The 18108-nt window shown below is 32.4% G+C and overlaps 1 protein-coding gene across 1 annotated transcript; it reads left to right on the top strand.

Moving 5' to 3' along the window:
- Nucleotides 1–12710: 12710 nt before the first annotated feature.
- LOC119836268 lies at nucleotides 12711–17316 on the top strand. Its single transcript, XM_038361555.1, has 8 exons — nucleotides 12711–13066; nucleotides 13327–13526; nucleotides 13656–13785; nucleotides 14814–14966; nucleotides 15139–15321; nucleotides 15661–15770; nucleotides 16702–16863; nucleotides 16972–17316. The coding sequence occupies exons 1-8, from the start codon at nucleotides 12901–12903 to the stop codon at nucleotides 17026–17028; spliced, it is 1161 nt and encodes a 386-aa protein (XP_038217483.1). The 5' UTR covers nucleotides 12711–12900; the 3' UTR covers nucleotides 17029–17316.
- The last annotated feature ends 792 nt before the right edge of the window (nucleotides 17317–18108 follow it).

Below are 18108 nucleotides of genomic sequence, written 5' to 3'. Positions count from 1 at the left end.
TACAAACCTTTTCAAAGACGTTTGATAGGAATCGCGGCCTTTTTAGTCACATACACATACAGTTTATATGCAATTAGAGGCCCGGCGCCGGTTTTTTTTTTAATAAACGTGCGCTAAATCGAGCCGAGTGCTACTGCAGTTTCATTTAGCAATATAATTCACTTGTTACGATTATAATGTTTATTTATGGTAAGTGTCGGACATGTGTGGACGTCTGCGAAAAATTATAATAGATATATTGAAGCTTGAGAAGTATTAACATAATACCGCTAATTCGTTCCATGGGTAGTTGGATTTACAATATTTTAAGCGACTTTGCCAAAAGACGTATGTACCTACCAAAATTTGTTGTAATAGTATGTATTTTAGGACATTTTCCTATGTATATAAAGTATCTTTTTAATTGTTTCTTTTCTATAAAGAAATCATACCCGTACCTCCTATTACGACATAGTATAAAACAAAATCGCTACCCACGTGTGTATGTATATATAGTTAATCTTTAAAACTATAGAACGGATTATGATTGAGGTTTTTTTTTTTTATAGACAGAGTGATTGAAAGGGAAGGTTTTATATGTATACATATATATATAATAACATCTATTGAACTACTCCGAATTTAACGGGTGCGAAGCCGCGGACAACACTATAATACATAACATGTAATCTATATTTGGTTAATTGGTGAACGCCTACTGGAGACTTCAAATAGTGTCATCATATCATACTTATAAAAGGGAACTTTATTATAACAATTACAATATTTTCTCATCTTACATGTATTTTAGACTTCGCAATTCTTAAGATAAATCGCAAATATCACCGAAGCGATTACTTTTTAAATGATCAAGATAACTTTCTACCATATGGTACTAAGTATATCCAATTAAAGATCTACAGAGCTGCGGCCGGTTTTATAAAAATATTTTAAATTCACCGTGTGCTAAATTAAGCTTGGTATATATTTAGCTGGCCGCAAAACAAACATTTTGTTTACAGTAAACTTGACGGTGATTTAATAACATTTTTGTTTGTTTACATTGCTTACATCTTTCTTCTTGTTCAAGCTATATAATTTCTAATAATATTTTCTTTTAGTATCACTATGTAATTATGTCAATCAACATGACGAGCGAAGTGAGTCCCACACTATCCAACAATCAATAAATTGTTTGATACACTTTACTCAAAATCTAGGACACTTTTAGTTTTAGGCTATGACATAGCATGTTTTGTGCTAGATGTGTTATGAATCATAGTGTTTAATATTAATTTAATCACATTGAAAAGGTAGGGTTAGGCAGCAGTAAACATCGCGAACTCTCCGATAGCAACGCGATTAGTTCTATCTGCGATGTTCATATTCGGAAAAAATATTATTCCACTATATATAAGAATATAAATGCGACTATGTATTATTTATTATTCATATATATCGTCTAACTCGCAAAAACATTAAATTTTCTTAATGTTAGAGAAAGAGAGAGGGAGAGAGAAATATTTATATTAGCACAGAATAACATTAGTCTCATATAGCTATTCATTGATGATAACTTTATTTAACAAATAAAGACGAAAGACGTAATTCTCATTATGTATCAGTTTGTTTAAAGCTTTTTTGTATCCTTAGATAAAAACAGCAATAATAACAGATAACATTGTCAGAGGTCAGGTCGTCTCTCATGACGATTCGTTATTTTGTCTTAGTAAATACTAATTCACTAACAAAATTTAATGTCAGCCGCATCATCTAAGATAGATAGTTTTAGTGTAATTCACTCAAACAGAAATAGTCCATCGGCCATATAAATCATACAATGTAAATTCCATTTTAAACTTTTCCTTCTTTAATCGTAAGTCGTTAGAACTAAAATTTTTAACTGAACAAATATTGTGTGCATGAAATTTAAGGGAACGCACTGTCTATTGAGATACAGACCGTAAAAAAACTAGTTCAGAAGGCAGAGCATTGTTGTGAACTCAATATTTACACTACCTAATAAATTTAATTTCATTAAAAAAAAATATATTGATTTCGTTACCACTATTACGATTGAAATCATAAATTTACTCATTGCACCGACCAAAATTTCAAAATTTCCACCAGCGAATCACAATCCGTCAATATCCATTTCACAACAAACCACAAATATTATTAAAGCATAAAAACACGCGCTAATCAAAATGAGGTAACAGCAAAAAATTGTAATTCGATCTTCCCTACATCGAGGAACAAATAACATGACATCCAGACGCCCTTCAATCGTGACCTTGTCGCGCCCAAGGACGGACATTACGCAGATTGGCCGGCGGCACCTTTATTGTAACTTTATCTGGTTATAAGCAGCGATAATGCTAGGGTGTACATATGAAACAACTAGCTGTTGTTCGCAGCTTCGCCCGCGTGTACAAAATAAATCATTGTACAAACATTCATCTCCTATTTTATTCCCTTGGGGGCATAATTTAACACAATCCTTTCTTAGCGGATGCCTGTGTCATTACATCTATCTGCATGCCAAATTTCAGCCCGATCCTTCCAGTGGTTTAGGCTGTGCATTGATAGATCACTATGTTAGTCACTCACCTTTGAGTTATATATAGATGTGTTTATCCGTTACATGATCTATCTAGATACTAAATTTTCGATTGCGCTGGATTAGCTTTAACGCAAATGATTAAGGATTTTTCGTATACTCGTATGAAAATGTATAATTTGATTAAACTAATATAGACAAATATCAACATGTTTTCTTATTCTCTACCACTATCTAAATATTCTAATTCTTTTCATTTAAATACATTATCGTACGATTGCAAGAGGGAACATGGGATATCAGTAATATTTAAGGTTTAACAACATATAAACCTAGCCTCCTTATACTATTCAAAGTAGACTATACCAACTATTAAATACTCTGTGACTTAACATCTACAATAAAATATTGAGAATACTATTTAACCACATTAAAAGTCACCTTTTTACTATAATTATTCAGGACTATGCATATTAGGATGTCAAACCAAATGAATATAAAGCAATATATAAAGCAATCTTAAATATATATATAATATATAAAGCAATCTTACACTATCATATTTTGAATGTTAATGGAAATTTTGTATGAAATTGATAATTAATTACTTCTCTATTGCATGTATAATAAACAAAAACAAACAAATTAAACATTTAAAAATATTAAACTACACAATCTTCCCATTACAAAAGGCCATAAGTTTAGAAAATAAGACTTCAGAAAATTCCTCCTAAGAATATTTATTACAATATCATCAGATTCAGCAATTGATAATTGGTTCTATATCATTGTTTTATATTTTACAAACTAATAATTCATTGATTGAGTAACCTTTATTTCTTTCAGAGACGACAGACAGGGTTTGCAGTAAAAAAAATTAAAGCAGTTTAATTACAAGGCAATAAGTCAATAGAATGTAAACTAATTTAAAATATACATATTTAAATAAATATTTGTAAGGTTGCTCTCTACAAAAAAAAATTAAGGAAGAGAGTATAATCATTTTTCAGGCACAGAGGAGAAGGAATGAATGAATGAGGAAAAACTAGAACAAAGAAATAATTAACGAAACACACTAGCATGCTAGTATTTCACGCCGAGCTGGCCCAACTCATGCTGATAAAATTGAATGTTATAAAAAATAAATAGAAAAATTCAGAAAATATATCGAAAATACTCAAATGAAGATGGACAGGACATATGTTGAGAGTTGAACAAGCTTAATGGATCCAAATTATAACAAATAGCACTCCCAAGACATGGAATGTTGATGACAAGACAAGATGGATAGTTTAAATTGTGGGAAGAAAATATATATACAACACAGTTGGCCAAGAATGCATCAGAATAGCTGAAGATAGAGGGAAATTGAAATCCTTAGAGGAGGTCTTTGTCAAAAGACAACATAGGTCATAGAAGAAACAAGGTTTGCTGATCGTATAGCTTAACAAAAAATTTATATTATTTATATTAATAACTTTAACAAAAAATTTAACGTAAGATTTTTAATTGTAGTACTTTCAGTTCGCAATCACAAAGGCTTATTTAATTTGTTTTTATTATTTAATAGCGGTCCATCCCTTCTTCGCCTATGGCATATATATAGCCTATAGCCTTTCTCAACAAATAGGTTTGAAGAATTTTTTAAATCAGACCAGTAGTACCACAGAGTAGTATAGATACATAAAGTAAGCATGTTCTAAGATTTTGAAAATAGGGTATCCTCATTTGTTTTTATAAATATCTATACAAAGGTAACATTTATAAAGTTAGGAGTGATATTATACACCATCCATAAAACTCATCTATAGAATATAGTATTACACAACAAAACAAAAGTCACCTCCTAAATGTCAATACTTGAGAAAAGTACATTTTTGCAATGTTTGTTTAATACAAAATACAATAAATAATTTAAGCAAAGGATTGAAAAATCAATCCTTGGTGTTATGACTACACAGATGATGATGTCAATAAATTATATGCCATCAATATTACCTGTTTAATTTTTAGGATTTAGTTTTTTTCAAGTCATTACGAAATAAATAAATAATTGTATCATTTAATTTAGATATAATTTGTAATTTAGAGGAATTATGTCAAACTGCACATGTTTTATGGTCTACCCTCACATGTTATGTTGGCAACAATATGGTTTTCGGCTAGTAACTTCCGCGTTTACACGAATTATGATAAACAAAGGCAGCAACCTTACAAACAGGTGACAACATAGAATGACACAATTTTTATTCAAATTCTATTAACAGAGTTGAAATACGTGATTTTTGAGTATTGTTCATAGCTAGTAAGGTAAATATACTTAAAAGGGTATTTATTTACGACCAAGACACGATACACGAATCTCAACTCAAGGTTGATAAAGATTTTGTACAATTGGTGCAAAGATTGTCATTACTCAATGAGGATAAAACGAATGCGCAATAACACTTACCTCCTTGTACTCCGCTAGTATCGAGAACAAGCGAGGAAATCCAAGAAACTAATTTGACTTTACGTAAATTAATCACTGAGAATAACTACATTTAATTTTCTTATCACTTTTAAAAGCAAAACCATCGGACGGAACAAGAGAAAACATCAGGGCTGCCAGTTACAATTCTGTCATGTTATGCAAAATGTCATTGATGATTGAAATCTATTACTGTGATATTACTTATGTAGTTATCTGTAGCTAGATAATGATTAATTTGTGTGAATATAACTATTGTTATAATAGCAAGATGTTATATTATATTTAGAGAATATTCGGTTTCTCTAATTAAAACAAAATATAGGACATATAAGTATGTGATATTTAAAAATGCATGGTGTCTGTCATATTGTGTTTGCAAAAAAAAAATAGGACAATTTAGAAGGTATTAACAACTTTTACGTAACTCAAAAATAATTTTCTTATTTATATATTCTACGGGAACATAAAAGAAATTAAAATATGGAATCTGGCAACAATCAGCTGTTAAAGTCGTGATTCCTGAATTCTGTTGTCTGATTAGCGATTGTCAATAAACAATAAACATATGTTTTGTGTTATGATTAAAGGATTCAGTTTTCTCAATACATCCGTATTCCGTAGGTCGTATCATATTTTACGTTCATATAGCTAATAATTACTTTCTTAAAAATGAGGTTTTTGATATAGCAATATCTTGATAAAAATAAGTTGGTGATAAAGTTGTTGATGTTTAATATATACGTTATTTTAAAGGGAGACACTTCGATGTTCTTTAATCCTTTACATTATAAATTATATAAGGTGTAAATATTATAAGGTGTAAATATTACATAAGTATTTGATTACCTGATTACGTAGCATATTTCTAATGTAAGTGAATTTTAAATTTTCTATTAAGGTAATTTAATTTTGGAATAAGAGTATATTATGTTATAGTTATAATACTAACATTTTGTTGTATTGTTGTAATATATTTTCATAAAAGATTGAATGTTATGCTTTTTTTTGTATTTGATTTTACCAAGTTTTATAAATTTAGACATTAAAGACTTTTGAACAGATTATAAAATCGATTTATTCGGTATAGTATTGAATCCGACGTTTCGACCCTTTTCAGCTGGGGTGGTCAGAGGGAGAGTAAGATGTTTCATATTGTTTTGACGGTCATACAAAAACTGTTGGCAGTAATGTCTGAGTGTCCTCTAGTTCCTTGGTATGTTTGACACAGGGTTTTGAATTCTTAATTATTACAGGATTCCACATGCTTGAAAGCTACACACCATCTCTATATTGATTGTGATAGTTTATAAGAAAAACATTACACCACTGTAACAGAACATTTATAGAACTTCTGTCTGCTTGCTTACCAGGAACTGAACTTAAGCCTTTGCTTGCTTACAAACAGGAACTGGATTCTTATTATACACTAGATGAAAACCACAGCTTCACTCAAGTCTTAAAGGAGTAATAATGAGCATAGTGCTAATCCAGACTATATCTGTTTACTTTTCAAAGGGATCCGATAAGCGCTTTTAGGATAAAGAATAACAAACATCTATACAAACTTACAAACTTTTGCATTTATAATATGGCTAGGTTTATCATCTGATCGCCCTGTCTTCATTGAAGTAAATTTCCTAGGCCCTAGTATTATAAGAATGTGTTTTAATTAAATCATTTAAAGTGAGTCAAATATGCAGTTGAAGATAATAAAGTGTGTTCAAAATATTTAAACTGTGAAAAGTTTAAATTTATTTGGAAAAGACGATATAATTTTCCAAGATGAGGTAGTTTGTTATGTAATTTAAGCTACTTTGAATTGGATGACAATAACAAGATAGGAAAGAGCAGCTCCCAGTGACTGAAACAAAAAGAAAATTTAATTAAGGTTTTTTCCTCTCCAATGGCATGAAAATTTCCATTCCTGTATTGCCAGTTTTAAGAAAAATTTTATTCATGAGAGTATCTATTATATTAATTAAAAATCTATCTATCTACGTATATTTCAGAAAGAGTTCATTATTACCATTTAAATATACTACTGTCTAATACTCTTGCCATATTTACTGTATTTACAAGTAGATGGTTATGTGAAGAGACATCTTAATAATTTTATCTGCATAAGCCCATTATGCGACATAGAAGATAATTATTTTAGGTAATATTTGACGAAGAGGAAGTTGTTGTACCTTAGCCAATAAAGATCGTCGTACAGTGAAGACACCAAGCGGAGAAAACGTCATATCCATAGTGGACAACTCGTCGTAGAGCGTATCCAGGGGCGCTGGAATGGAGTCGGTTACGTATTCAGTTGTGGCCATGCGAGCGACTTGCAATTTTATTGTTTGCACCTGGAAATTAATAAAATCACCTTATCAATTCACACAATATGAATTTTTATCTTCGGGTCGAAACACTACGCGGGTAGTAAACTTAACTGAGGTGCTGGTAAAATTTAAAATTAACAAAAAGTTTTGTTAACATATATGATGTAGTTACACAGTATATTAGATGTTATTAACAAATAAAAGTCAGTTTTTAGATGTCACACAGATACACAACCTATTCTAGAAGTTACGATTGAACAGTCCGTACCTCTACATATGATACAAAAACACAGTAAAAATTGTTTTGAAAATCGAGATGTATTCTACGTCAAAGAGTCCAAAGCCGCCAGATCTTACTTTTTAGTTAAGGACAAAATGTAGGAAGAAAATACGTTTCAGGGGCACATATACTAAAGAGATAATAATACAGGACACAAATACGTACTTAAATATATATGCCACAATGTAGCCTGCCACTCAGCTTATTAAAACTAATATTCAGTGGATACCTCATGCCTTCAATGTAGGGTATCAAGTGGCATTTCAATTTAAACATAATGGTTTTTTCTGTACAGTTTTCGCCTGTTGTAAATTAAAAGCAATGTGTAGAATACTCGCCTCGAGCCCTATTCCTTGGAAAGGCTCAACAAACAGCACAAGGGAAAACGCATGGTACAGCACGAATATGATGCGGAAAATGATAGACACAGTTAGAGCTTCAGGCATAATTACTGTAACATGACAAAAAAAAAAACGTTATATCTTTGTATCATAGCAATATGCTAGTTGCCAGCTGGTAGAACGAGGATCTACACCTAAAATCAGAAAACCGTTACATACTCTATATTTTGTGTGTGAGGAGATATCCCTTGAATTTTCCAGATGCCTTGAATGGTATAATTACGTGACTGAGAGTTACATTCGAACTGATTATAATATAGGTAGTGATAAGTAGGAAAGCAAGAATTCCTTGTTTAAGAGATATAAATTTATTTAGTAAGGCAAAGGATACCTAACCATTGCTGACTGCACAAAGTCAAATCTGCATAAAAGGCAAATCCTACTCATATTATAAATACAAATGTTTGTAAGGATGTGTGTGTTTGTTACTCTTTCACGCAAAAACTACTGAACAGATTGCAATGAAAGTTGGTACGTAAGCTGGACAACTGGAATAACATATAGGCAACTTTTTATCCCGATATTCCCACGGGATACGGACTTACGCGGGTGAAACCGCGGGGCGCAGCTAGTAAGTTATATGATAAATAAGTATATGGTCTTGGTTTCGCCTTATTAGGTATAAAGGCGTAAAAACTACACTTACTTCGAGAAGAATCGAACACGGCTAGTATGAAGCGAGAAATAAAACTGATGTAAATAAAGAAAGCAGTATATTGGTTGCATTGGTTCATCTTCTCGAAAATTTTCTTCAAAAATTCAATTTTTCCTCTAATCTTCCATAGCCTTGCATTTGTTGATTCCGTAAATGATGCTGATGGGATATATTCTAAAATCAAAAAGGCTTTAGGTGCTGACCCATTTTCGTACAAAATCCGCAACAATTCAGTCACTAGTTTCGCGCACACGCGAATGTTTCTATCTTAATCATATTTTTATGTCACAGTCGGCAATGAACCTGGTGGGTCGCCTGATGGTAAGCGCTACGACCGCCCATGAACATTTGCAGAGGCGTAGGGTCAATTGTAGACCTTTCGCCTCTACAAATGGATTGCCGACTTTAATTGGAAAGGGATTAGGAAAGGATTGATGAGAGCAATAAAGGAAAGGACTGGGACTAAGGACTAAGGAAAAGGATATGGGCCTCCCTTCCCCACTCACCTTACGAAACACAATAGCAAGCTATTATTTCACGCCGGTTTAGTGTGGGGGTGTGTTACTTCCCCGGTGCGAGCTGGCCCAATTCGTGCCGAAGCGTGCTCGACTCCCACAATAAAATTCTCGTTTGTCGTCTGTCTCGTCGTCTGTAGACTACGATGTTAGTTACTTAGTACCAGTGCAAAATGGTAAGTGATATTGTTTTCGATTTTAACTATAAACACATTTAGATCTAGTGTAAAATCGTGTTTTCAAAAACAACACTTAGCTACTGAAAGTAGTAGTACAAAGAATTTCCTTACCATATTCCAATAAATCTGCCAGATCCTGTACCTCTTCTCGAACGATACGTATTTTTGACAAGAGTTCCTCGTACATTGCAAATATATATATTTGCACCGCAGTTATAAGCACGTATTTTATACGACTAAAGAAGTAGGCATGTATGTCAATTTCTGTGAAAAATATTTCAATTGTTTCATCTCCGAGTGTAAGGAGTAGTAACTATGAGTACATCGTTATTAAAAATATGCAGGTACTAGATGTTTTTAGAAATTTAATTATGATTGTTTTTGCCTGTTTGCTTCAAAGAAGTTAAGTCAAAATCCATTTATCCATTTGTGCATTCACATATTGAAAGCAACTTCGATTTATAATTTAGACAGTGTAGGAATCATAAATAAAGTAAATATGTTTTTGTTCTGACCTGAATCCATGATAATCAGATTGCGTAAAAATTTTATTACTTCTAAAAATGCTCTGGACATAAACATTAATAGTATAACCCTTTTGATTTTATTATTCACTTTTCTTCTGTGCGCGGGAATTTCCTGTAACATATCTAATTGTTATGAATATTAAGTGTGACATTTACTTAGCTACTAATTTTATGGATAACTAGCTGTTGCCCGCAGCTTCACCCGCGCGAACTATCATTCATAACCAATACCTTGATGATATCCAATGGCGATGGCAATTAAAATCATTCGGAAAGTTCAATTGAATCTACCATCACCTGTTCCATATAATAGACCTGTTCTATTAAATTGTTCATTCTTGTTACACTAAACAATGCTCCAAGCGCGGAGATGATTATCCCCACAGATTCATCTAATATCTTCAAAAGCAACAATAGCGGCAACTTCTCGGTAATGTTCGGATATTTATGTTTTACTTTCATCTCGATCCAAACATATATACAATTCAAGATATCTGAAAAAATCGAACATTTGTAGATTACTAAAGAAAACAGAGCGCCAAGAAACTCAAACGGGTATCGTCAAATGTTTCAGTTTGACGATACATAATTATATTATTAGTTAGTCACTATATTCACACAAGTCTTGACTGTTGTCTAAAAAGGCCCCAAAGACGGACGGTACGTGTTATTTCATTACTATAATTAAAATTTATTTTTAAGACACTTACTCAATAAAATAATAAATACGTATCCCACGTACGCGTAACGTTTGCAGACTCGAATACGGTGTCCGGTGCGCTCCCGTGCGATGGAGACTGGCGCCAGTGAGAGCACTCGCATAATGCGCAGAACTAGCGCCAGCGGCCCGCGGACTATGCAGGTTTGCGGTCGCATTGTCTGTAATATCAGCACGATTTTCTAAATGTTATATATATGCTTTAATGTAAAATTTATTATAGCAAATCATCTCATTACAGTATGCTGATAGACATAATACAATTGTTCTGTTTGTTGGAAAGGATGGCACGACGACAATTAGCTGTGCAAAGATTAACCTTGTACAAGTGGTTCAATTGATTCAATTGATTCAAAAGATTTTTATTAACTTTTTTTAATGTCACAGTCGGCAATGGAGCTGGTGGGTCGCCTGATGGTAAGCGCTACCACCGCTCATGATCATTTGGAGAGGCATAAGCTTCATTGCAGACCTTACGCCTCTACAAATGGATTGCCGACTTCGAATTGGAAAGAGATTGAGAAAGGATTGACGAGAGGAATAATAGAAAGGAATGAGAAGGGTAAGGCTCCCCCACTCACCGAACGAAACACAGCAATATGATATTTCACGCCTGTTTTCTGTGAGGGTGTGGTACTTCCCCGGTGCGAGCGTGCCCAATTCGTGCCGAAGCGTGCTCGACTACCACATACCAACTTTTCTTTTACTATTTATATTGAAGCCGCGAGCAAAAAATATAGTGTTTTATATGACGCAGAAATATCGGTGATCATTTTTCTAGAAAAGTTTTATGGAGAAATACCTGCTTAGTATAAAATAAAACTATACTTATTCCTTATCTCGTTTATAACATTGAATCAAAACAATAATAGCGTATAACAATACATGCTTTTAAAAAGTATACAATATCTATACTGAATCTGTTATTAAGCCTGTATAATTACGGTTATATCTCTCTAAAATAAAATCACATCAACAGAAAATTTCTATATTTTACATTAAAAATAATTAGCATTATATAATTACAACACTGTTGGAGTCGGTATATATTCAGTTGTAACTGTTTTAATAATAATGAGATACAAATGCAACTTTTATTTTATTCAGAAAGTCGATAGAAGGTCGATATATTTTAAAGAACACCTCACGTAATTAATGGATGCCACCTCAGTGTTAAAGAGTGCGTATTACGTTGAATAGAGTTTCATATGTAAATAATTCTTTAAAATATATAAGTTCACGATACTGACTGAAAAAGAATCAGTGTACTATACTGTACCTTTATTTTCATAAAATAATTATGAAAGATATGATTCCACCCGTAAAGGTCAACCGATTTTGCATTATTTGAAAATTATTATTTTATTCATTTACCACATTTTCGTAATTGGGCTTTGTGGTACACATTAACAGTATGTAGTACTTTTATAGTTTGTAAGTATTCGTTCGACAAACGTATAAAATTAAATGTTGACTCATGATACGTCCTCAGGATCGACCACTTACTCACGAAGAGGCTGGATTTCCTCTCTATTTTTTTGTTATAATTTCGGGAATAAATAAATGTTTGAAACTGGTATAGTAAGACACACCTAGAGCTTTCAAAATAGTCTATCTATGCTATAAACTCATAGACTCCTCCTAATATATCAAAACAATTGAAGCATATATTTTGTTTTTTTTTGTTGTCCAAGTTAAATTTATTAGCCGGTTTTAGTCATTTATTCACGCAAACTAATTATCTAATTCATTTATTCTGTTTAAAATTGAATTTTACATACAATGTAAGTTATGTCGAAAAATAACATATTAAAAAATATATATAACACACATACAGATAACAAAATACTATACTGTACACATTATACTGAATTAATTTTGAATACTTATTATCAATCCAGTATTGGTTTATTATTCTGTAGTTATTTTACTATGTCAGTACTCAGTACAAACATTTCATTTATCAGATGTGAAAGAGCGTTATGGGTAATTAGTTATAATGCATAGCCGCAGAACATACAAAAACGTACTTAACTTTACATTAAGTCAATTCAAATAAAAGCTTATTGATCGATTATATAAAATCATAACGCGATCGACCGTAATGTTTGACATCAACATAGTATGGCTATACGGGTCAATCTACACATATAAAACGAATTCTGAAGTTTCAGCATACGTTAGTAATTATAAAATTTCTAAACTTTCAGATTTGGTGATAACAAAAAAACATTTTCACCGCGCATCAATAACAAAGACAGTATATAAGCAAATATTACATGGATCATGCGGCCCCAAAGCTGCATAGTCCGCGATCCGCTGGCGCTAGTGCTGCGCATCATGCGAGTGCTCTCACTGGCGCCAGTCACCATCGCACGGGAGCGCGGCGGATACCGCATTCGAGTCTCCAAACGTTACGCGTACGTGGGGTATACCTTCATCCTTATATTGAGTAAGTATCGAAAACAAGAACATAATTTCCTTATAATATGGTTACACAAGGTTCAAATTGGGATGTCCTCATTTAGGCCCATATGTCAATCACTTAACATTCTTCTCAAATCTGCGTTTACCAAGGTAAATCTATTATCTCTGAGTTTAATGGATTTCCTTTAATATGTTGTTAAAGAAGCGTTAAATTTATTTTAATTTCTAAATATAATACTCGCGTAAAAGCAACACAAGAAAATACTAAGCTATTATCTCTTTCAGACGCGTTGCATGCTGTTTGCGTATGGTTTGAAATAAATTTTAATAGAATACATTATAGCGAAGTTCGCACACAGTTGCCTCTATTGTCGTTTGTTGCGCTGTCGAACATCTTGGTAGTGACCATCATTACCTTGCACGCATCGTTGTTCAGTCTGTCAAAAATGAACAATTTGATAGAACAAGTGTATTATATGGACAAGGTAACCTAAAATTTGAATGCCCCCTAATAAGCACACATTCTATCGTTATTATAAAATATTTGATATTTTTTAACAGTTATATAATTTTAAAAATCACAGTTCGTCTCCATACATTTTTGTCATTTACAGATAATCCCTTCGACTGAAAAAAAAGAAGATGTCAAAAAACAGAAAGGACTGATCATATTGATCTTTACGTACAAATTTGTAATAGATGGAATAAATCTTTATCACAGCGTTTTTAACATGCGTTACCCTGGTATGTTCCTGTACATTTATTCACATAACTTATTACTAGCAAAAGGCCTGCTATAGGGGTGCTCGAGTTAAAGGTAGTTAGTTCCTTAACTAACAGAATTTACCTTATTACGCATAGTATAACATGGACTTATTTATGCAAGAAAAACAACATATATAATTGAAAAGTGTAACCGTGACGCTACATGCAACTTTAATATTCCATAAAATAATTTTAAATATATATTGTATTGAAAATTATGTAAAAATAAACTGCTCATTACTAGCAAAAAGCAGTGCTTTGGAGGCTGCAATAAGTTGTCTATTTAATTTGCTTACATAAATAAAATAATATGTTTGTAATTAAAGACTACCATAAATATTTGTGGTAGTCGAGCATGCTTCGTCACGAATTGGGCCACCTCGCACGGGGGAAGTACCATACCCCCACAGAAGACCGGCGTGAAATAGCATACTGCTGTGTTTCGTTCGGTGAGTGGGCGAGCCTGAGGCCCATATCCTTTTCACTACCCTTCCCATTCCTTTCCATTATTCCTCTCGTCAATCCTTTCTCAATCCCTTTCCAATTCGAAGTCGGCAATCCATTTGTAGAGACGTTTGGTCTGCAAACGATCTTACCTCTCCAAATGTTAATGGGCGGTGGTAACGCTTACCATCTGACATCCCACCAGCTCCTTTGCCGACAGAGACATAAAAATTAAAGGCACATCTAACCATGAACAAAAAATACTATGTCAAAGCGAATGGCCAAATAAAAGTGCCATAGTAATTAGTTATGCAGTAAAGTTTATTTAAAAATGTAGTTATGTATAAACGCTTGCATAGCGTAGGAGTCGCTTTGCTCGCCCTCATAAATTTCAAGGAGATTCTGATTAGAACTATATAATTGACCGGCTTCGACAAAATCCAATAATTCAAAATGACTAAGGAAAGCATGACTAAACTCGCAAACAATCGTTCGAGTTAGTTGTATTTCTATATCTACTCTAATATTGACACATAAAATAACCCCATATAATTTCTTGCCAGACGTAATTGTTTATGGGTTAATTCTATCTCGCTTTAAATATGCGTTGGTGCGTTTGGTACAAATATATATTTATGTAATATACGAAGAAATTTTGTCCAAAATACGTACCGTGCGACAAGAGTTACAGGACTTGGCTGACTTGCTGGAATTTGGTATGGAATTTATTTATATCATTGTTTTAGTAAGTAATTTGAAAATATGGCTTAATAAGGAAAAGTAAAATCTATTATTCTCTATAAGACTCTAAACTTGAATGTATTCTAAATAAAAATAAGGATTCAAATAGGTATAAGACTAGCAGAATAGTGAAACTTGTGATTGTAGAATTTGAGCCATCATCAGCGTTCACTCGATCAGCCAATGCGAGTCTTCGAATGATTGGAGAAAAATTGGATTTTCTAAGAGAAATATTCACGAAGATGAACCAATGCAACGAATATGCGGTGTTTTTTGCTTACATATGCATTCTTTCCTGGACTATACAAAGTGCATTTGATTTTGTTTTGTGTAAGTATATACCTTATTTTAATAAATTATTCTTTGTATTGTTACCTTTAACCTGAATTCCATTTGAGACTTTCAAAATAAAACAGACTCCTTCCACTTGTTCGTGTTCCAATGATGATGATGACCGAAGAGACTTTTTAACGTGATAAAAGGATAATCTCATCATATTTTATTATTAAGATTATTTACCTCATAGGAGGCCTGTTACCAGCAGTGGGAACATATATGGGCTGATGATGATGAAGAGTATTTACAGTATAATGCACCATTTCGCTTTAACCGCTCATATGTTCCTTGTTACTATGATCAAAATTAATTATTTCAAACTTCACATTGTAGATAGACCACAAGACGTTCCTGTAGTTATTTTTTTGGACATCTTAATTGTGATGCATATTACGTTTACCATGGCAGTCATGATCGAGCCCTTCCGAGGAATTAATCTTGAGGTTAGTAGTGATCAATGTGGATTTAATATTCCAGCTGTGCAGTGCAAGCGTAGGACAGTCACGTGGACTTTGCGACAATGTGATCGATGGCTTAGATTTCCATGATGTAGGTACCAGATGTTAACAGAAAATGCCCATCACATATCTAAGAACCGATCCTATGTATGTTAAAGTGTATATACTATAAGTGTTTCATATACGAAGTCGTTATTCGATTGATAATTACTTAGTGCAACATGCTTATGCGCGAAACAGTTATAGAATAAGCTTCTGAATCAGTAATTATTTCCAAAATCAAATATTGCCTGTAAATCGCTCAAACTTGATAGTATATAGAATTGTATATTAAAACAAAACAAACACATCATATTTCTTAACCACCTCAATAATTTCAGTCATTATATTCAATGTGCAGACAGAATTATTTGATGATAACACAATTTCAGGAGAATAATTTATAAATGACCTTTATTTGAACTAAATGGTACTACAATTTAAAAATAAGAGAAACGGCCAACATCTAATTTTCATACCCCTAAATGATAAGAGTAAGGCACAAACGTGTTTGCGAGATCAGCTATTATATATATGCATAAACTCAAACTCAAACATTTATTCATTACACTAGACTTTTTATAGAAGCACTTTTGAATTGTCATATTACACAGTTATTACATTTACCACCGGTTCGGAAGGCAGTTTCTACAGAGAAGAGCCGGCAAGAAACTCTGTAGTTGCTTTATTAAAATAATATAAATTTTATATTTTAATACTACATAATATGTAACATGTACATAACAATGATATTTTACAAATTTCCAGCACAAATAGTAAATAAATTAGTCTTCTTAACATTAGTCTTCTGTATCTAGTCTTAATTCCACCATACCTACCATAATTTACCATAATTTTCCATAATCTTAAATTTCAGGTGCAAACAATAAAATTGCAAGTCGCCCGCATGGCCACAACTGACTACGTAACCGACTCCATTCCAGCGCCGCTGGATATGCTCTACGACGAGTTGTCCACTATGGATATGACGTTTTCTCCACTCGGCATCTTTACTATGCGTCGGTCTTTGTTAATTAAGGTGACTTTCTTATTTAAAACTCTGTAAGGTATCTCTTTAACTCTGTATACTTCCAAGAGCTATATTAATGGTAGCATCTTATAAACGAACATTTCCCAATTGTTTCAGACTCTTGGTGCTGCAGTCACTTATCTCATTATTGTTGTTCAATTCAAAGTTACTTAAAGGAAGAACTGAATACATTATATTCATTTGCTAAATTTAAATTGACCTAGATTTCTAGAGGTTATAGTGTTAAAGTGTTAATAATTGCAAATTTAGAATACTATAATATTATTTAAAATAATTAATCACCAAATAAGCAAGTCAGTTAGGATTGGCTTTGATATTATAAATAACTTCATGTGTAGTTTAAATGATTCTGTCACAGTTATATTACCAAAAAATGACATAAATTAATAGTATTTTCTTGTATTTGATTTAACGTGAGTATAACACATTTAGAAATTAAAACACTAATTACTTATTTATTTTTCACTCTTGCGTGTTGGAGTGTTGAAAAGGCTACTGTTTCTGATATTATTGCCATTGTAAAAATGCTTTCCTTATAATTATTATATACACATTATTTTATGCCTCAATACACAGCCTAGACGAAGAATAGGAAGGCAAAAAGGAAAGTAGTATATAATATCTTCTATATTATCTTATTGAAAAAGACAGTTATTGTGCTTTAAATTCATATTTTTATTATGTATATAAAATAAATTATTATATATAACAACTTAACACATTCTATTTTATTAACATTGTGAATTTATATCCAATCTAACAATGGAAAATTTAAAATAAGACAACCAGCAGCAGAATAAATATCATGTAACAATTAATCACACAACTGCATTTTACAAGCACTTGCGTTATCAGACATTTTGAATGAATAGAAAAATATTGATCAGGATGCGTGTTCGAATCCCGCCTCGGAATTCAACTTTCTATTCTGCAAAATTTTCTCATTTGAATGTTATGAAACTAAAAATTATACTTTCGTTCTATAAATGTACTTACGTCAATAATTATGTAAGTACCTTAGTAGATATTTCATAAAAAGCACGTCCCTATGTTGATGGGAATTTGTTTAAACAGATATGACAGTAATTACTACTTCAAGGGTTTAATAGTAGATTCAGTCTGCATTTTAATTTGTTTATAAAACGGTTCATATTGTCTTACGTTGTCATCATTTTGATTCAGTGTTTGGGAAACAACAATCGCGACTATATTCTGATACGAAATTCTACTTTT

This window comes from Zerene cesonia, chromosome 23 (assembly GCF_012273895.1).
Source record: "Zerene cesonia ecotype Mississippi chromosome 23, Zerene_cesonia_1.1, whole genome shotgun sequence".
Classification (NCBI taxonomy): domain Eukaryota; kingdom Metazoa; phylum Arthropoda; class Insecta; order Lepidoptera; family Pieridae; genus Zerene; species Zerene cesonia.
The sequence above is the reverse complement of the archived record's forward strand: the minus strand, read 5'-3'. Positions and strand labels throughout refer to the sequence as shown.